The sequence below is a fragment of the Balearica regulorum genome, chromosome 3, assembly GCF_011004875.1.
Source record: "Balearica regulorum gibbericeps isolate bBalReg1 chromosome 3, bBalReg1.pri, whole genome shotgun sequence".
NCBI lineage: Eukaryota > Metazoa > Chordata > Aves > Gruiformes > Gruidae > Balearica > Balearica regulorum.
The window spans coordinates 17,480,296-17,502,632 of NC_046186.1; the positions used below are offsets into that span (position 1 = coordinate 17,480,296).

The 22,337-nt window shown below is 39.9% G+C and overlaps 2 protein-coding genes across 4 annotated transcripts in view; one reads left to right on the forward strand and one right to left on the reverse strand.

The window, feature by feature from the left end:
* The window catches only part of ASAP2 (ArfGAP with SH3 domain, ankyrin repeat and PH domain 2), a 92,884-nt gene extending 71,191 nt beyond the window's left edge, over positions 1–21,693 (reverse strand). For 2 of the 3 annotated variants that reach the window (XM_075750649.1, XM_075750647.1), the window contains exon 1: positions 21,349–21,692. In XM_075750649.1, the coding sequence (XP_075606764.1) occupies positions 21,349–21,474 (126 nt within the window). In that variant the 5' untranslated portion in view covers positions 21,475–21,692. Of the gene's footprint in view, positions 1–21,348 lie in introns of all 3 variants that reach the window. The other variant, XM_075750648.1, reaches the window with a different exon arrangement.
* MBOAT2 (membrane bound glycerophospholipid O-acyltransferase 2) overlaps positions 21,294–22,337 on the forward strand; it is a 169,478-nt gene continuing 168,434 nt past the window's right edge. The window contains exon 1 of the mRNA XM_075750655.1: positions 21,294–21,409. The gene's annotated coding sequence lies outside the window, so the exon portion shown is untranslated. The remainder of the gene's footprint in view (positions 21,410–22,337) is intronic.

The window sequence follows — 22,337 nt, forward strand, 5'->3', positions numbered from 1 at the left end:
ATGTTATAGTGTCATAGTACTGCTATATCCATTGGAAGTTTTACCTCCAGCATCTTTATAGTCCACATCTGAAACATATTAGCAGAAGTGCAGAAGTGCAGAGGCGATTTCACCTGGGAATTCTGAAGTACAGAGGAAGGGAAAAAAACCCCTAAGAAAGCCTGTAAAAGTCACACGCAGCTCTATTTGCCCTCTTCAGCAATTTGAATTGCATCCACTATAACAAAGCTGTATACAGTGCCATCTCAAAGGTTAGATTAGTCACCTGTCTGGATGGGAGTACATGAGGTAAACTCCCTCATTGTGTATTCGGTGATTTCTAAATATAACCTCAGAAAAGCACCATCTGATCAGCTGACAACAGAGGAATGATAATTTCATCAAGGACTACATCAAAGGGCAATTACCCTCCTGGAGACAAAGCAAAAGGAATGTCTCCAACTACAAGCATTACAAGTAACAGTCCAAAGAGAAAGCTGATGGCCAGAGACTTAAAAGTTATAGATTCAGTTCCCCACTAAGTCTCAGATTTGTTTGTGCAGTTGATAAACTATTTAATTTCTGCACCTTAGTTTGGGGGGGAGGAGGAGAAGAGAGATAAACAAGACAGTACTTCTTAAAAAAGTGTTGGAAGGATCAACGCATTGGATGAATTATGAACCACTTGTACTACTGTGGTCAGGGATCTAGACTGACCTATAGATTCATAAAATGTTCTGCCTCAGTCAGAAAACACAGACTCTCAGTAAGTGAAAAAACCTGTAGTCCTCTTCCTCAACCAAAGTCATCATTTTGGTCTGCAGCTTCTCTCAACCAGCTTTCACAGGGATTAGGCGGTAGAAGAGCAAACCCGCAAGGCACAGCATCGCCAGGGCCCAACAGAAATGATAGCTAATGCCCCTAACACATCAGTAATGACAATTCAAGCATCTAGTTATCTCAGCCAGCCAGTTCACATAAAAATTCAAAACAAGAATGACGGGGGAGGGGGGAACAACACCCCACAGACACTACTGAGGGCAGCAGAACAAGCAAAACCTAACGACCTAATGTGGTGAAAATGTACAGGACTGCCAGGCCAGGTTTCCTTGGGTCCTCCCCTCTTCCCCTGCCTGCCTTTTCAGCTGTGCCAGTGCAAGTGCTTGTGGGGACATGTCATAAACCACAGGAGAGAAGAGATCCATGCTTTATTTAAATCATGCAAGGGGAGGAAGTTTGTTCAACTTTCCAACTCTGGCTATCAGGCAGCTCTTTGATACAACACAACGGAAACGACAATGGGAAAAACAGGAATGAGTAGGAGGACCAACATACCCAGGTGCTCCTGCTGAAGAATCCTCCAGGGATTTCTGAACAAGGTTTCAGTAGCTGCATGAGTGTGGCGAGCACTTTTACTATGCTATTATCTCTACCAGCTACTTTTTTTTTAACCTTTAGCATTACATTAGTCTCAACATCTCTTCACATATTCATTCCCCCAATAGAACAGGCTTTGTAAGTTCAGTTTGTCTGGAAACTGCTACCACATTGTTATGGTGATAGCAGACACTGAGTCTGTAGAACAATGCTGAAAGATCAGGGAACCAACATGACAGAAGCAGGCTAAATACTACCTTGACCAACACTGAGTTAACAGACTTTGCTAGCTGAGGACTCGGCTCAGCTTCTGTTCAGGTAGATGATCCACTCCAAAGCCATGAAAAACAGAGAAAAATTATCCCAGTAGGAAAGTATCCTACCTTTGTACCAAGGCAATTTGGACTCAAACTTGTTATTTTGTCCCTCTCTCAGTCAAAAAAAACCAAAAAAAAAACAACCAAAAGAGTGAGGAATTGAAGTAATTTGAGACAGTCAGTACACTGTGCAATTGTATTTGCATATAAAGCCTAAAAGAATATTGTAATTAGCAAAATGAACAAACTGTCACAAAAATAAACTGGTTTACTATTTAAAAATATGAGTGTTTTACTGCTGATTAAATTAATTAATGTGATTTATGAGAATGGGCAGAAATTCAACAGTGAAGACGGCAAGGGAAAAATACATACATGAACTGGGAGATCAGTCAGGAAAAAAAAAAAAAAGGAGAATAAAGGGGTTTGGCTTGCCAGATGATTGCAGAATTACCACAGGGGGTGCCAAAGTGATATAGCTATGAAAAACAAAACCATAAAGATACAGGTCTCCTTCCACCAAAGACAAGGAAAGAAACAAATAAAAAAAAGTCACTGAATACTACATACTCTTTGAAATTAAAAAAGCGTAGATCCAAAATGTTGGTTTTGACAGCTTACAGGTCTGTCTAAACCACTGGATTTTTTAATCTGATAAATGCTTACAGAAAAATTACACACACAAAATGGCAGGCAATGTAGGTGTTGCTTTCATCCACCAGTATGTGAAGTACAGAATGGAATAAAAAGTCTTTCTTGAACAACTCTGGTTTTATAATTAGTTGACAGGGAATAAACTGTAGCAAACTTAAAATTGGCTAGCTCAAACAAACAGCTAGAGGGAATTGGAATGTGCCCACTACACAAATATAAATAAGTAAAAAGCACAAAATGCTTGAATAAATAATAATAATAAAAAAAAGCATTAAATGTAAGAACAGGCTGCCTTCCTGAAATGATCCCCAGTCACCCAAGGGTGTTTGGGCTGTTATCTAGGCAACTAATGATCAATTTGATTTCGTTTGGATAGTATTGCACTGATTGCCCATACCTTGCACTTGTTCAGTTACACTGACAGGCTGTAGGTAGCCTCCTCTCTCCTGAATGGAAAAGGTCCTACCTAAATTCCTTACTGGTGGTAACGAAGAGGAAAAAGGGATTAACGTCGATAAACATTTAAGCTAAAAAATAATGTTAGTATAAGAACAGCTGAGTAAAAGCTCTACCTGAACACATTGTGCTTAGGAATTGGGAAAAGCAAATCCTGTTTGGAAAGCTTTCATTTTAAGGAAAAAGCAAATCCTGTTTGGAAAGCTTTCATTTAGACATTTTAAGAGGGACCTGAAGAAATTTATGAAGGATTATTATGTTGTTTCCTATTGTAGTAAGAAACTATTCTTGCTCCTATAGGAGGTTTCTTCTAGTCCTACATTCCTTTGTGAAATCTTTTGATAATGCTGTATTTAAGAGTGGCTATGTATGTCTACAGACTGATGGACAAAATACTGAAAAACTTTACATCTGTAATACTGTATTTCAGTCTTGCTTATAGACCAAAAAATGGGGAGGAAGACATTGCCTTTATTTAATTGAAAGACATCGGTGCTTATTCACAACTCACATTTCAAAGTAGTTATTTCAGCATAAAACTTGAAAATGTCAGCTGTCTTTAGTACTGTTCTTCATAGTTTCTCATTGTTTTCTTTGTCCAAATCTTAGCACTTAGAAGTCAGTTTAAATACAGCTGTAGCTTTATTATACTTTGAATTTCTTATCCTGTATTTGTTTCATAAATATACACACACTACACCGATGCACAGATACATGCCAAAATGCTACCCTCCCCTAATTCAACTGCTTTGTGCACTTTCAGTACAGTGTCAGCAGTGAAATTTAAAATGGCTTCTGAGGTTGCACATTCTAGCATTTCTTTTGACCCACTTAAAATGCCCAGTAAATTTCCAAACCAGAAGAAAAGTGACCATGTAATTCATATAGTGGGATCATTTTGTCCTCTCATGTAATGCTTCTAGTTTTGACTCAAAAAAACTCTTTTGCAAGACTGTTTATTTTGGCATCTGTTTATTTCAGCACAATGTAGTCAAAGACGCCATATAAATAATTTCACAGTCCCACTCAGTTTCTACTGATGAGTGCTCAGACTTCCCTCTTATTAAAAACAGTATATATAGATTTGATTTAGGGGGAAAAAAACAAATTCTACACAGTACATTAGAAAAGAAGTTACATTATTTTAAAAGTGGTCCTATGCAGCGTGAACTGAAACAAACTCAAAAGTGATCTTCTTGAGCATCCCCTTGTCAGAGCAATATTTTTCCGAACACAGTATTTATGTCCTCTGTTCATTTACTTTTATGTGACTTCTACTGTTAATCTTGTGAAATCATTTTTAGGGTAAATTACTTTTTACATCAGAACCTATGTGGTGTTGCTGTAGCATATCTACAGATCATAGAAATCACTTGTTTGACAAGTATAAAACACATATGCTATGATCAACCTGGTATTGATCTTGTTCTCTTGACATGACTTTCAAGGCTTCTAAATAAATGGCAATGTTGAATTAAAATACATTAATGTTAGGAAATTTATTATCAAACCTGGTGCTCCTGTCAGTATTCTTCTTCAAAATGCATAGCTAACCTCTTAAAATTGCATAGAAACAATTACAAATTTAGACATCTTTTATTTGCTACGCTTGAACAATATGTAATTTTTCTTTTTTTCCTGTATCTTCAATTAGTTTATCTCTCTATGCAGTTGCCACACGTGATCATATACACCATGAAAAAAACAAACCCTAAAATTACCTGCAATAGAATTGCAATTTATTTTTTTTAAATTGCAATGTTGTTTCTTTCCTAGCAAGTTAAGGCTAACATTTTGGCACCCATCACAAATATCCTTTGGACATACTGCTAATATATTTTTCCACAAGCTATTCAGTAATACAAGCATTAGGTATTTGGGGTGCCATAGGGTGAAAATTTCAAAATTACAATAATGAAGTAAATGCATTTCCGAGGCCCATATAGAGCATAGAAGCAGCCACACAATTCATTACACAAAATATTTTAAAGTTCTATATGCCTGACGAGAATTTAGCAACAAACATGTCTGTAATAAGCATACTAGAGAGAGAGACAAGCATACCAAAATACACAGAAAACACAGCTTTTCAAATGAGCACTAGAAAGAAGACTCAACTACCAGTGATCAGTAGCAAAGCTTTTTCACTCACGTAGGAACAAGGTCCAGTTTCACTTGCCAAAGGCCGACTTCCATTTTTACCACTTCAAAGCTTTCTACCTCTGAACAATAAAATGTGCCAACTAATTAGAACCAAACCCATCTTACAAGGAAGAAATCAGTCCAAAGTAACTGAAACCTCCTGAAATGTTATTCTACATCCTAGTTCATATGCCACAATCTGCCCTGACTCTTTAAAATAATAATAATACAGCTATTCAAGTCCATTGCACATTGCCTAGAAAGATTTAAGCCCACTGGGAAATACAATGTTCACACATTTCATTACTACTTAAAAAAAAAAAAACCACAAACCAAAAAACAAACCCAACCCACCTCAAAACTAGCACCAATCCATATTGTATATATATTGTCTAAATAGATTTGTGCAAAATACAGGCTTCTTTTTGAAGGGGTATTGGCTCAAATTAATAAATATATTCAATACATTTCAGGCTGGCACAAAACATGAATGTATTACTCTTTTCAGTGGAGCGGGGAGGGAGGGAGAGGAACAAACTGTTCTATATTTATCATATTTAATTGGGGGAGGAAAAAAAGCAGGAAGGGAGAAACTGAGTAATCAAACCTCCCAAAGATGATTTTGGCACCTTTTACAGAACCGAATGGTACGGGGCAGTAGCAGCATAAACGGAGAGTCTCCAGGCTCCAGTGGTTGGACGTTCATTAAACTTCTTTTATGCCAAACTTACAGCAGAAGTCTGGGTCTTTATCTAATGCAAGTGTCCTTACACCAGTGCCTCATTTTTTGGTGGCCCAGAAAATAATTATTTATCTGTAGAGGAACAGAAAAATAGCCATACTGCGTCAGATCAACACTCCATTTAACCTGATATCCTCTATTAGTAGCAGCAAACAGCAGATGTTTCGGGCAGCATGCAAAGAAAAGCATGTACACATCCTTCCCCAGGATAATCTCCCAGTTTCCAGCAATCAGTTTAAAAAGAAAAGACTGAGAGACTCACAACCAGAAACACTACATAGCCCAACAGGCTGTTCTCTAGAGCAACAAGAGCCCCAAGTTTTCTAACTCAAGACAAGGGAAAGTAAAAAAAACCTTAACTCAACTTCTTGCAGCTCAGTGCGAGTGCCTTCATCACTGCCGACGGCCTACTGTGGGAAGCAGTGAGGGAGGAAGGGGGAAGGAGGAGGCCGTATCATCTTTGCTCTATTTCTTACTTAAAACAGTCAAAAGTCTCTAATACATTCCTTTCTTCTTACCCACAGCAGCTTCATTGTAGAAAGGCTAAAATTAACTATTTCACATTTGGATGGGGATTTTGCTGAAAGTATTCACAGACCTGGATTTGAATTTATGAAGTCTCAAGGTAACCATTTTTATTTATTTATATTTTTAAAAAGAAATAAAGAATTCATTGGAACAACAACAACAAGCTTGGAAGTACTGCTAAAGCAGTAACAAAATTTGGGGAAATAAATCCTCAAGTAATTTGAAAAATAATCCTGGATGCAGGAACCCCATACTGCCCATCTAACTGACAAAGATACAAATCAAATATTAACATAGTGACTTTAGATCCACTATCAACAATTATCTTAACCATTGTATCTTTAAAACAAAATCTAATCTCATTCTCAATTTTAGCAATTTGCATTAAGATATTGGGCTACTCAATAGCCATAAATTATTCTGTACTTCACCCATTCCAGCATTTCAGAATAAGTAATAATGCCAGAGGTGCTGCAGACACTGAACACAAATAGGAATGTCCTTCTCAAAAACAAAAGGACACAGGAAGAAGCTCGGTCAGTTAGTAAGGAAAAGAGGTAATCAAATATTTACTATAAAGACAGCAGAACAAGACTCAGCTCTTGGGCCTTACTGGATTGGTCTTGTTTAAAAAGTAACAATAGCAAGTTTTGAATACTCATACCCAACAAGCACAATTGTTTCTCTTTTCTGGTGTATCTTTACAGGCAATCTGATGCTTGCTGTAATTAATCCTCTGACTCAAAAGATCAGAGATATCCACAGACATTCTATCTCAGCTTGTTATTTTTCTACTAGAAATGAACTGTCTACACTGCTGGCCTCAATCTACTTTCCTGTTACAGAAGGTGGTAAAAAACTTCCTAAGTTATGTTATTTCCCCCTCCAAAATCCTCTCTCCATTCTCCTACTGTTATGTCATTTCCTCCCTCCATGTATAAGTTTCTTTTCTAAATCCTCTCCAGTTTCCTTCCACTGATCACCTGGCACATTCAGGGAGGGAATGATACAAAGGGTGGAAAAAAACCTCAGAGGCATAGTCTGGTGCAAGGCATTCTAACCTCTGAACATATTCTAGAAGAATAATAATTTTTAAAACTTTATTTTTGCTAATTGCTTTATTTGGAGTGTGCCTGTGAAGAAATATTCCAGAACATTATCTTCTACAGTAGCTATGACAGTTAATGTGTATAAATAAGCTCCTAGGTGTGAGCCCTGTCTACTTAACAGACTGTGAAGGTACAGACACACAATAAAAAGGACAGGGTTTATGGCAGAATTGTCTCTGCAAAGTGTCTTTCCACAAAAGCATTATTTCTCTAGCATCTGGGTTTGTGGTTCTTGTGGGCCCCATGCCAAGGCAATCTGTTTGAATAAGCACTGGTCTATCCAGCAGAAAAACGTAGTAAACATTTTGGCTCTGACCTATTGTGCATACAGCTAAGGGTATGCATGGTGAAAAGAGATAATACCACTGCTTTGGGAAATTAATACTTGTAAGTAAAAGGTAATTTGGTTGCAAAGGTAAAAGATGGGAAAATTTGACACAGCTGTATGTTGTATATAAAACCACACTTGAGCATGATGACTTTGTACAATCACTTTATTTTGTATTACAACAAATTAGTGATGCCTGAAAATCAGAATTCTCTAACAAGCCACTTCTATCAGTAAAGAGAAATCCCAAATCAGAGGTTTGGAGCCTACAAAATGTTACATCATTAATACAAGTCACTACATGATACTGTTGCACACTGAACAAAAAAAAGGTACTGTATCTTTCTATTAATCATTCAATTTTCACAGGATTCCCTCGCTACATAAAGTTGGAAATGCAAGAGATAATTAAGCGGGAGCCGACACCAAGTGTTTTTGTATAATAAACCCTCTTGCCTAAGAGAAAAGAATGGAGGCTGCTTATGCCAACTATTCCTCCAGAACACATCCACCTCCTGTACTAACCATTTTTTATACTGAGAAATATATTTTACTTCTCTTTTCACAATTTCACCACCACCATCGCAGCTTTCTGCTGCAATCAAAGACAAGATGACTGGACTTTAAATACAGATCTCATAAGCAACGTAACAGTTGCACTTACTCTTTACAGTGGCTCATTTTTAAAACAAAGGGTGTGCAAATAAAACTCCCTTATTATTTAATTGTTGTTTAATTTTCCAGTTGCACTAGCCAATTCCTGATATCCATATCCATGTATTTAGTATTACATGCTTCAACATGCTAAGATATATCATTATGTAAAACAAAGTAACGTAGATAACAAGATAAAGTTCCAGTGACAACTGTCTTGAACAGCCAAGTAAACTTTACCATCTCTTTACCCACGTCAAAATTCTCTGGTCCTTAGCCTGCAAGAGACTTTTCTCTAGCTTCCTGTTTTTTCTGTTTGCTGTCAGCATTCATCAAAGCCCTTCATGGTTCGGAGCCCAGCTGTTGGAAGAGGCTCATCCTCACCCTGTATCGCTCAACAGCTTTTATGATGAGCTGGGCTGATGGGATTTTCCTTTTGCAGATTTCTCAATTCAGTACTCTTTTCCCTAGCATTAAATCTTTTTATACACCATCAGAGCCAACAAGAATTAATCTCTGCAGAACATAATGCCCTTTTATTCTCCATATGACAAGCTTTTTGAATAGAGAATTTTTAGTTATTTATGGGAGTAATCAACAAATGAAACGCTTTCCAGATACTCGAAAGTTCCCCTATCAATGGTCTGATTTGGTTTTAGTCGTCTTCGAACTCTCTGCTTGAACCAGGCAGACATCTCAGTTGCAATCTCTAGAAAATGATGAAGAACTAAATAGTAAGTTTTCCCTATATATGATGCACTTACTCTGTCCCAAAAATCAAAATCTTTGTGGTATGTGCACAGATCAACTGGACGCCACAAAATGACCTATCCCTCCCCATCCAGTGCTCCTTTGACTTTTTCTTTATCTTCTTTATTTATCCAGTAATTAACCAAGAAAAGAGTCTACAGCAACATAGCACAATCAAACTTCCGTCTTAACAGGCCTCCGAGAGCTTCTCATCAGAAATAATAAAATCTGTATTACAAACTTCCTTGGCAGACATATATATGAGGTGGCCATTCTGAAATGGCACACAAACTTTATCCAGTTCATGACAGACCTGGCACTTTTAGGACACCATACTCCCCCACAACAAAGAATGACAGGTAACTAGAGGAGACTCCAGAAGAGACAAAGACAAACCACCTTAAATGTACCAAGTATTCCTAGGGAAATACAGTCAAAATTAGGATAAGCAGAGGTAGAGCAATACATCGGACATCACCTCTCTGTTATTAGGGCAGAAATTTATGAAAGGCATCTACCTATAATACTGGTGGCACATTAATTACTACAACTTAGTTTTCTTTTACAACTTATGGCAATCAAACATTTGATAACATCAGTATCTTCCTCTTTTGGTCAAATGAAAAAAAGAAATTGCACTAATTTCATTTTGATGATGCTTTGTCATGCTGTAGTTATCAGTAAAGAGTTTGAGTTCTCTTATATAAATGCATAAACATAATATTCTATGAATTTCCATTTGGAAATTTGTTTTTAAGTGAAAGAATGCATCCAAACTGTCATATATTACCATTCATTTTAGGTACCCAACTGGAGAAATCTCAAGACACTATCACAGTCTTGAAAACAATGATCTTAAATTCTGCTAGAATTTCAACAGCTTTAAGTATAACTAAAATTAACAGTTCTGGCACTCATGTCACTAAGGACAGCTTCCTAGAAGTGTAAGTGAATCTTAAGTCACACAATTATTAGTGTACCAAACAGTAGATATAAACCACCCATTTACATTATATTTGATGTAAAAATAAAAGCTTTCCCCCAGGGTGACCTTTGCCAAAATAATTAGGGAGTTCGCATACATAGAAGATATCTATAAAATAGAGTAAACCACTGAGCATTACGAAGGTAAATTCAAACACAGCTGCTACATAAGACAAAACACTGAACAACTTCTGCATTTAAAATTGAAGCAGTTTAGAACAGAGAAGCAGATCCAGGCCTATCAGCAATTTTCTTGTGTTCTTTAAAAAAAAAAAAAAAAAAAAAGGAAACAGCTACTGAATCAACTGACTGAAACTGAAGGGACAAACACCCAAATCTTTATGTAACCAAGCACCATGTGCCCTTGTACCATCACCACATCCATATGGCTCGGGGGACAGGGAAGGCAGTGGCAACCACTACCAGTCCATCACTAGCACAGAGAAGACTGAAAATACTTATATGAAAAGCTTGTGATCCACAACCAGAGTAGTTAAGCAACAGAAGAGAATGAAATAAGCAAAAGAGCATATGAAACCAAACAAAAAAGCAGTTTACGAAAGATTTACTACTTCATTGTTTCTTCAATGCTACTCTCCAGTGCAGCTAGCATCTAGTCTACATGGAGTTCAAAGTGTAGGAGGACTCTGCTGGTATTTTTTCTGTTGTTGCATAACATACACCTACAGTTCTGGAAAACAAACAAATGATTAAAAACATGTGCTTTGTAAGACTCAATACTGCATGTTTTGCACGTAACAACAGAGCAGGGGGTCTGTGTTTGCATGTGCTAAGGAAGTTTCCACTCGTATGGCTATAGACAGTTTGATTAAAGGGCTTAAAATGATTAGTAAATGCATTTGTTTCTAAACTGACTTCCCTAGAATACAGTCTAGATTTCCTTGAAATTGCATATCCTAGGAAACAAATCTTTCACTAACAAAGAACAGAAACCATAAAACACAAGAAAATAATCTGTATGAATGTTCATATCACTATTTTTTCCCTTCCTATATACCTTCTAAACATAGACAAAGCTTTCAGCAACATAAAAGTAATTTGTTCAGCTCTAATCACTTCAGCTGTTTTGATGTATCTACACACATACTTAGCATAATGCCTAGACAGAATTATAGATTTCAGACTAGAACTAGATTGATAATCTGATCTTTAATCAGGGATAGCTAAGGGGTCCACAAACAGCAGATGGTTCTATACACCATACTGCTCTAAGACAATGAGGAGCAGTTTCAGCCTTCTCTCTCAATTCTCTATTTCTTCTTGGTTTAACAAGTCAGATGCCAGAATTTGTATTATAGGTTCTTTCACGTTAACTTTTACAGCCATCTCTTAAAGAATATACTCCAAAGAAATACACTTCACTGCACATGTCACTTCCATAGTAAATATTTTTATGAAATTGAGTTCACATATACGAAGAAGCAAATTTTTCAAACTCTGTCCCATACCTACTCACTTGAAAACAAAGCCTACTACTCTAGATGAAAAGTACTGAATCATACTACCCAACAGTATTTCCTGCAAAGCAGCATTGCTCACCAGAACAAAGACATTCAGTTACAGCACTGTATCTCAGTCCCTCAATCAATAAATTCTCCCCCATAAGGTAAATTATTTTCTCTTTCCAAATAAAATTGAGATATATGCAACAGTTAATAAAGTCTGCACAATACTTAGTACTATGTCCCATTTTCTAGATATATAACATGCAGAACTCTTCTTCCACTCTCCTAAACTATAGGGTAGGATGTAGCTATGATATCACTATTATCCACTTTCCTCCACCACTATTCCTGCCTCCTTACTATACTGATCTTTCTCACATTAGCCCTCCCTCCACATTCTGTGCCTGGTGTTTTCATCCTAATTCCTGTATAAACACTGCCACACTCCCCTTTCCTTTGCAGTTCCTGTCAATTTTGATTCCTCTGAACTTCCTTAGACTCTTGATACATTTCCTTATCCCCTCCTTAATGCTTCTGCCTATATGCCAATTCCTGACCAGCCACTCCTCAAATTACAGTGTTTCTGCCTCTGGATGACTCTCTTGATTCCCAGTTTTTCTTTAATTCAGATTCCATTTTCTTGCTCTTCACTTTTGACTGATCCTCATATTACGTCTTAGACATTTCAGCTATTACTTTCTGAGTTTTACTTTTTCTTGTGTTCCCATTTTTTGTTGTTTTTTAGCCAAATTTACTCCTCCACTTAATCCCTACATTGATGTAAACTTCATGAAAGAAGTTTGGATTTAGTACAAGTAAAAGAAGCTGGTGGTCATCTTAATCACAGAAAATCTCTTATCTAATACCAAAACTCTTCCTGCTTATGTCTCTGTCCCCACCGAGAGCAACTATATACAGTAAGCATTTTGCATACAGAAGAGCTTGAGCTTGGTGCTAACATAAGACTGTGTGGGGAAAAGGCTAGGAAAAAAAGAGAAATAATCCCACCATCAGCTTGCAATAGAATCAATAGTTACAAACACCAAACTTCTGTTTGTCCCATAACTTGATCTACATTTTCCAGCTGGGTTTAAGGCGGGGGGAAATCCGTCTCAGTTAAAATGGACCAAAGCAGAGATTTTAACTTTACAAGAAACCTGGGTGTAATCACCCTCTACAGCTTTACAAGTATGATTCTCAGTAATTCTGTTCTTCCACAAGAAATTGCCAGCACCGATGCAAGAGTAAACAAGGAGCCACAATTTTTCCTGATGTGAAGTTCTTGCACATCTGACTATGCTACAAATTAAAAAATGAAAGCAAATGTGAAAGTACCGTCGTCTTGCATATTAGTGGCAGTTGCTGTAAATACTTGTTTACGTTATTTTTCAAGCATTTCTGGAAGCAGAAAAGGGAACTGGTTGCTTTGCTAGCCTGCCACTCATCCAGGGATACTTACAATCTTTTAGTAAGAACATCTCTCCTCCTCAATTTAACAGTCACGGTCTGCATTTCTGCATCCATTGCAATCATTTTTACTAGCTGTAAATACTTCCCCTCTTCTCTCTATCCCTGCTTTTTTAACCCTCTCTGCTTAAATCAGATATCATCGTAGTCTTCAGAGGATTTGTTAGGAGCATTTGCTAGTTATCATCCTAGTTCTTCCAGAATTCTGGAAAACAAGTTAAACAGCCCCAACAAACTGATTGCTTTAAGCTCATGGCTTTGTTTATTGCTTTGCTTATTTGCATCTCTATTCCCACTATACATTCTACCTTCTTCCACACCTTGAGCTCAAAAACTGCAGCAGAGCACTCATTTAGATTTGGCAATACCTACGTTACCTTTAATACTACTACATTCTAACTGTATATTATCCTTTCTTTTTCTCCTTACAACTCTATGTGCTTAAACAATGGGTTTTTTTATTTTACTGCCTGCTGTCATTCCTAAAGACACTTGACTTTTGCAAATTTGTCTTTACACATACTCTTTAAAGCAAACCTTTCCCCTGACTACCTGGCTTTTTCTTCCCATTTCTGACAGGTTCTGCTCATTTGTGACATTCTTGGGGTGTTTCAAGTCTGTAGTTTTACTCAGAATTTTCCCCTTTCTTGGGATACTTTATAACAGTTTTCATGCTTTAGTACATAAACTCTTCAGTTCTACTGACCTCACCAGCTCTCAATTTAATGACTTTTTCCCTAAATACAATTTTTTGCTTGTTTTGCCTTGGTTTTGCTTTTCTTTGTTTTGCTTTTAGCACACAATGAATTGAGCCCCAACCATTCAACAAACACTTCACTTGTTTCCAGTCATCCACAACATCCACTTTATTTCTGCCTTTAAACCAACGATTCTCACATTTGGTGATTCTGCTTCTGTCTGTTTCCTTCCCTAAAAGTTATCACCTTGGCTTGTCATCACAGATGCCTGACCATAATGTGACCAAAATGCAGCTCTTATTTAGTCCTCTTGCGCTTTTCCTTCACGCTTGCAGTGTTAGCAGACAAAGCACGAGCAACCTAAAATACAGCCTTGCACTCTAAGCTAAGGGTTTTTATCCATGATCTCATAATTTAATTTGGATTATTTCAACATTGCGGCCTTGACAAATACAGTCTTCCTCAGTCACATCCACTCACGATACTAAATCTTTCAGTTTGTCTGCTATGACATGAATCCCCCTCCATACATGAAACAGCACTCTCCTTTGCATCAAATGTAAGACAGAGGTCTTTGATTCTAATACTTACTAGTAGGCAACACCAATCCTCTCTTGTTCATTCATGACTCCCCCCCTCTCTGATCAGACTAACTCCAGCCACGAACACTCATTTGTTTTTTTTTTTGAATCACACTTTCATGGTTTTCTACCAACATTCAGTTGGTATTTATCTTACCAACACTCACATTTTATAGCACCCACAAACTCTCCTGAGCTAAACAGATCACTACACATAGAATGGGGAGCAAGGACGGAAGATATTCCCACAGCTGGACAAGCTGCAGAAAGATTTCACCCAGAGAACATCTCTTCTTCCCTCTCTAGCAACTTCATGAAGAATATAACATTTATTTAGAGCCAGTGAGGACTGACGGCAAGTGAAGACTCTCACTGCTACCCCTTCCAGGAGAGACACCCCAGCTTAGCGTGAAGCCTATCTGAGCCCCAGCCATAGCTCCAGTACCATGGACAGGGCTGGGCCAACACTGCTGCAGGGGGGCAAGGCTCCGGAGCTCCACTGAGGGAGGGATAAGCACCAACAACCTCTGTAGGAAAGGAGTTTCAAGAAATGAAGAGAGATGAGACTGTAAACATCGAGGAAGTACAGAGAAGCTCAATACCCAAGACAATTGAGGGAAGAGATAACCTAAATAGGGCTAGGCCCAACTTTCCTGGACCTTCAGGTGCAAAGGTTGTTTCTGGGGAAAAGGGACAGACAGATTGCGTGGGTTGTTAAGAATGAGGCTCAGAAGCTGGGGTGCAGGAGTTTAGATAGGGAATGGTTGCATGTAATATATGTACATATATATACATACACATATGGAAGGTGCAAATTATAAAAAAAATAAAAGATTGAAGAGCTGAACTAAAATGTTTAAGAATCACTACTCTAATGCATATGAATAAAAGAAGAAAACACTTCAGAGCAGTTCAGCTACAAAGTACACTAGTCAGGTGCACCAAGTCTTCTTGGATTCCTCCACCTGTATTCATCAGCCATGTCCACTTGACATGTGGACTGTAAGTGCTCTGGAGTAGGGATTAGGCTTTTGTCCTGTGACTTTACAATGCCTTTCAGAATGAAGGCATCACCTTTACCTAGCATTGCTGGATATTACGGTACACAGAGAACATGAAGATGAGAAGAGGGAGTGAAGATGGGTTAAACCTAAGCAGAATTAGCCACTTTCCACGTCTACTTTCTTTTAGCATCAGCATGAAGTACACTAAATCCAGGTAAGATGGTTCTGAGAAATGCAGCGGCACCAGGGAAAAATCGAAAGACGAAAGCAACGGTTAGTAAAATACTTCAGAACTGTACATATTTTCCATTGATTTTCCTGTGGGGAACAGGGGCATTTGGTAACAGGAAGCAGAGGCATCATCGGATGCACCAAGGTAAGGTGCACAGCAATCTACTTATATAGCTTGACATTGTTTTAACTGACTGCACATTGTTTGTACTTTAAAGGTTTAAGGTTTAAATTCTGTATTTTAAAATATGCACAAAGCTCCAGCTGCAGACCTACAGTTTAGCTACTATATTTCTGCAACTTCCATCCTCCATATTCCTCTCAAAGAGAAAAAAATTCCCACACTCCTTTTGAAATCATCATGCCATTTGTGTCATAATGACTTTTCCAGAAACCTCTTTGGATGCTGATGACAGAGAATCATGATTCCAGAAAGGAAGCAGAAGTGGAACACAAAAAAAGCTTTTAAACAACATGTGTTTATAGAATTGTATTTATTAATGAGGTAAGAAAAGTGTGCAAATATGTTCTACCAAAGAGCACATTATAGCGGGCACAAAGATATATTTTATTAAAAGGAAAAATACTAATAAGAGTAGTAAATTTCTCAAAACACAGTACAATATGACATTTCCTACTGCTTCTCAAAGCATACAAAAAACACCTTCTTCACATAGCTTTCAAAAGCAAGTCACAATCATGTAGTATAAGAAGACAGAACTCCCGTCCTAAGGAGCAAAAAATACATGATGGGGAAAGTACAAATTTTAAAAACACACAGGTGTATGCATGTATCCAGTCTCACATTCACCCACCCTATCAAGCTGTTATTACCTCTCGCCCTTGTTAGCTTTGCAAAACCAAAATGGAGCAGAGAAAATTACAGAATTTTAACATACAAGACGGAATGAAATTCAATAAGCATCAATCCTTTATGACTCTCCAAGCCAGCTGAAAACTGTGGGATTGCCTTAGGTGGCAAGTAGTTGCTACCATTTCTGATACAAAAACTTGCATTATAAGTGACAGTAAGGAAGAAAAGGATTTGATACTGAAATGACATTCTGCATTCCTAGGACTGGAAATTAAAAAAAAAAAATCTTTTAAACTGTAAAATAATAGAATCATTGAGGTGCAATAACGATGGAATAGGATCTATAGAACAAAGGCAAGTAGAGACCTGAAATTACAAGTCATGGCTTTAACATTATTTTTACGGATTTTTCATAAATTCCCAGAGAGTGGCTTTTAAATAGACCCCAAACAATTAAAATCTATTTGTCTCTGGAGAACTAAGACCATCTTTGGTACTACTATACTTTTTCTTTTGGTTCTATGTTTTACATCTTCCCACCACACGTTCGTCCTGTTTGCAACACATTCATCCCAGTAGCAAGTGCTACTATGCTGGGGAGGGTGTTCCAGTAACCTGTTAAACTTCTCTCAGTGTTTCTATTCTGCTCTCTTTAGAAGGAAATCTGTGCATGCAGTGAAGTTTAAGTTGGTGGGGCAAACTTTGCACCATAAGTCCTTACTTACATGAAAACGTCTTCAGTACACAAACTGTCTGATACTCTTTGCCTGCACAATAGCCCCCCACCCTTCTTTCTTGGTCCACAAGCAGTGGACCATGATAAACAGGCAGAATACAAATAAATATGTATGATTTTTATGGGCTTCAAAGAAAAGTGGCACACTTCGATTCTAGTCATCAAATCACTCTATAAAATAATTTCTAAAAATCTTTAATGATCACAGCTATTAGGACCACTTTGCAGGCTTCATTACAGTTTAGGGACTATTTTATTTAACTTATAGCACTTAAAAGAGAGAAGTGTATGTTAAAAGTAATAGCAGTACTAAAATCTGATTTTTAAGCGTTCAGAGCTTAAGAATGGTCACCACACATTTTTAGATCCTGGAACCTTTAATAGAAACATTCAACTAAAAAGACTTCATTTGTCATATTAGATTAGTGATTTCAAGCAACCCCTCCCCCAATCATGTGACTGTGCTCTGCACTCTATCAATTAAAACTTGTTTAATCTTAGTCACTATCATACACGCAAAGATTAAACAGTAACCTGTAAGGGCCTGTGACATACACTGCTCACTTGTAATTTTGTTTTAGCAGAAGCTGAAGATTCCCAACATTTTGCTAAGCAACATCCTAATCTGAGGACAATGCAGAAATTATGAGATTCCTTTTCCTTTGAAATCGCGTTGTGTTCCACGAGCATGCCTTTCCTAATCCCTTTTCCACTACCGAGAGCAAAGGATTAGATTCTCTTTCTCCAAGTGTTTGAATAGGCACCAGTTCCCAAACTCCAATGCAGGCGCTTCTGGTGATCTCAAAGGCCACAATCAGGGGTCTGTAATCGGTGTATCACATAAATCACATAAAACAGTAAAACTCAAAGTATTTTCAACTGATACTAAAAATGAATAATATTCTGCAAGTGAGAGAGGTCAGTTAATCCAAGTTCAGAAAACACTGATTTAAGGCAATACCATTGGCCACAGAGACATAACCAGTAGATTATACACATATAATTGTCCAACATCTTATTGATTTCCTCACTTAACAAGCCTCTTCCACTCCATCACTGAAAGCAAGGTCTCATTAACTAAATTTTTAAGACACTATTAGATACCTGCTAATTAACTAAGACAGAACTACAAAACTGGTAGCCAGTAGTGTAAATGATAAGTGCAAAAGACTTCCCATTGGGATCCGGAAACAGATATCTGTGTTTGCACAGAGCTGAGCTCAGGCTAACAAGTCACACTAGCCCCACCTCCTGTGCTTTTGCACTGCCTCCCCCTATGCCTCTGCTTCCAAGGGAGCATGAGGCTTGGGAGACTCAAGCTGTCTTCATGCAGGCAGTTGCACAGTTCATTTCAGAACCAGATTTGCTTGGAAAAGCAGTTAAGAGACATCCTCAAAGTACCAGTATTAACCAGTTAATTTGTTGATTTAATACATGTATACAATATCCTGGAAAATTAAAACTGTCTTCAGTTAATAAACTAGCTCTTACAGTCACTTGTTAAAATCAATGCATACACAAAGCCAGCACGGTTCCAACATACCTATTAACTGTTCTGAGTAACACATTCCCTAAATCATACACAGCCACCCTACTGTCTACTGCAACACAGCAACACACACTGGAAACTGATGCTTCACAGTGCTTCTGACACTGGAAATGCACAGGTTCTTTGTATTACCTGTACATTTTTAGATGAAGTCTTAGTTCATAACAAGCTGTTGAACTGATTCTTGCCTAGCCTTTTAGAAAAAAGGTGCTGAGCACTGACTTCTCTATTACACAATTTATAGACAGCCTTTTATCAAAGGATCACATTTAACCTGAAAAACCAGGCACGTCATGCTAAAGCACCTGAGTATTTCCAAACCAAAGAAGGCCAAGTCTGAAGAAAAGATTTCACAGTTTTGAAACCATGAAAATTTGTTTGTTGTTCTTGGAAAAATCACAAAGAAAAAAATCAGTAGCATTTCAACACATGCTTTAGGACAGCAGCACAAACAGGCAGCAAACTGCTGATACCTTGCCAAAAGTACTAGATAGATCAATACTATTAAGAACAGCTATAGCCAGTGCAATCTCTCATCTCCTGCCTTGCAAACTTTACTTAGATCTGTAAGACACTAGGCACATTCTTTATCATCATTATCATAAAAGATAATTTTTGTACCTAAGCTAGCAGACAGTGTCCAATATCCGAAATATGCGGATACACAGAGATTTAACATACTGATTGAGTTTCTTTAAAAAAAAAAAATCAAACAGCAGCATATCAGAGATATGACACAAAAACAAATGCCAAGTAGACAGATTAAAAAAGGAATCCACCATATTCAAATTTTAAATACATATCATTCTCCTAACACAAAAAAAAGGTTTTTCAAGACACAACTTAGAGTTGAATGTTTGAGACCTTAATATACATGTTAAAAATTTCATGCCATCATAAATTTTGTATCATCAGCTGTGAAAATTAAAAACAAAAATAGTTTGCATGTTTTTTTCTGAGAAATGGTATGACGTTTTTCCAACCACACAGCTTTAGAAATTGAGGCTTAGAGAAAGACCAATTCTTGAGAGACTTGTAATAAAAATCTCTAAATCTAGCAAAACTGCTTTTGACCCAAATGCTTACACTAACTTCAATTTTGTTGTGTTAATCAATTATTAAGCAGCTCTACTTTACAACTAAAATTATTTGCTATTACAAATATTCTTTAAGAAAAAGCTGTCTTTGATACAGAATTGTTGATCTTAAGACTATCTATCAGGTTAATAAGGTATAATTAAATCCAGGCATTTAAGTGCAAGCTTGCAGGGAAGAAAATTACCTCAGGAACAAAACAGTAATCCCTTCTGCGCAGATTATTTTGAATTCAACCCCTTGCTTTAGTGGTTTTGGGAACTGGCAAAACAGGAAGATCTTGAAAAGGGTGTTTAAACACCTAACCTGGGTTTTGTTCACTTAAGACATGTTAATAATCCATTGCTAGTGGCAGTTCTTTTGTAAGAAGGGACATCAACTACTGACAAGATTCTTTTTGCTGAAGAGGCTCTTTTTAAAATATATGCTTACTGCAAAACGAATCAACTAAACTCACACTGTAAGAACCGATGTAACAGGTAGATGGAGCAAATTAATCTGCACCACAAGACTCCCCCCCCAAGTTACTTCAGAGAAGCTGCTAGAGGAATCAAGATACACAGACGCTTCTCATTTCATTGTGCACATATGACTGGGATGTGCTCTCACTGTGTTCAGACCTGTCCCAGATTTCCCTCCGATTTGAAACAGGAGGGAAAAGACTCTCTCCTCAGTGCTGGCAGCCACCCTTCGTGGTAGGGAGGGCTCTTACCATCAGGTTCAAACGCACGTTTCGAGTATCTTTAAAGAAAAAAAACCAAACAGCTCTCTTCGCTAGACAAAAGCGGCTCACACTAAGTATCCGCAGCCCAGGCAAAGAGGGGAAAAAAAAAGGGGGGGGGGGGCTCAGGCTCACGGGCACCGCGGGGAGGCTGAACTGGCGCCGCTTCGGGGGCGGCGTGTTCTCGCCTCCCCGGGAAGGGCAGGCATCGCCTCACAACCCTGGAGAAGCGGTTCCTGAGGGAAAGCTACCTTAAAGCATATGCCCGTGGGGAGGAGGGTGTTTAAATTTCTGTGTGCGAGGACTGGAAAGAAGATTAAATCCCACCTGTGCCGGGAGGCAGGCAGACACACACACACGGGAGAAAGGACACTCCAACCTCCCGTACCGCCGGGACTGCCAGGGCCCAAGCTCCACACGGCAGCTGGCGGGGCCGGAAGGAGGGGTGGCGGGGCCGAGACGGTTCAGGTGTCGCTGTGAAGGAAGGGCCAGAGGGGGGAGGCTGGAGAGTTAAGTCCCCCTCCAGGTAGGAGGGCAGACGGGCGGAACCGACCGGCTCAGGGTTCCTCGGGCGCCAGGAGGAAAGAGAAACGAGGGCTCGAACTCTCCCGCCACCAGGCTGAGAGAAGCGAGGTTGGGGGGTGGCCGGCGCCCCTGCCTCACCGTGCGCTGAGGGGCGAGCTCAGAGCGGGGAGGCGGGCGGAAGGCGAGCCCCGCGGGCCGGGGGGCAACAGCGCCTCAGCCCTTCCCCCCCCTCCTTTTCTTTCCCCTCTCCACCCGGGCGAGCCCCATTTCCTCTCAGCGGCAGCCGAGGGCGCTCCTCGGGGCCGGGCAGAGAGAGGGAGCGGCAGGAGCCAGCGCCGGTAGCGCCTTGTTCTCTGCTGCCGCCGCGGCGGGCAGCCAGGCCGGAGGGGGGGCTGCGCAGCCCGCTCCCCGCCCCGCCGCGCCTCCCCTCCCGGGGCTCACCTCTTCGATGGCCGCCACCGTGTTCCTGCACTGGGCCATCCGGGTGGTGAAGTTGGAGGCGGTAGGTGACTTGTAATCCTCATTGGTCTCGGACACGAATTCCGACACGGAGATCTGGTCCGGCATGGCGGGGCGGGGATGAGTGGGAAGAGGGGAGGGGAGAAGGGAGGGGGGGAAAGCAGGCGGCTCCGGGGGGAGGGGAGGGCCCGGGGGGGGCTCCCCCTCACATCGCTCAGCAACCGGCGGCAGCAGCGCCCTCCTCGCGGCCCCGCCGTCTGGAGTGGTGGTGTTCCTCCGCCGTCACACAAGGAAATTCCCCGCACCCACACTCCTCCTCCTCCCCCTCCCCGCGCGGTCACGCAGCACCGGGGGCCGGGCACACGCCCAGCGACGAGCGGCGGGAGGCGGCGGCGGGAGCTGCTTCCACACCCCGCCCTCCCTCTCGCTTTTTCCCTCACTCAACACACACAGAGGGCGGAGGCGGGGTTGCACGACCCCCTCCCTTCGGTCTCCGCACGCCCGAAGGAGACCTGCTGCCACACACTCGCCCCCCGGCGCCCGCCCTGAGAAGATGGCGGCTCCCTCCCGAGCCCCGCCGGGGAGAGAGAAGCAGGCAGATGTGTATGGGGGTCTAACGGCAGGCACCGGCTTCGTGATCTCAGGGACAAACAGGACAAACCCAGCCGTGTAATTAAGATCGTGTTTAACAACAATAACAAAAACCCGAGGGTAGGGGAAGGTGAGGTGCCATGCCTACCTGATGCAAGGGGGGGACAGGTGGAAGCCCACAGGGACAGGTCTCCGCACTGTCCTCTCTGTGGCTGCCCGGAGGTGGCAGGGACAGTCTCTTTCCTTACAGTTCATAATCTATATTTCGACAGTTAACCTGCTTTACGAGTTTGCTGCCTAGTTTTGAGGGAGCTAAAGTTGAGAAATACTGTTGTTCCCAAGAGATCTGTGTGAAAATACTTTTAGGCTAAGTAACGTTT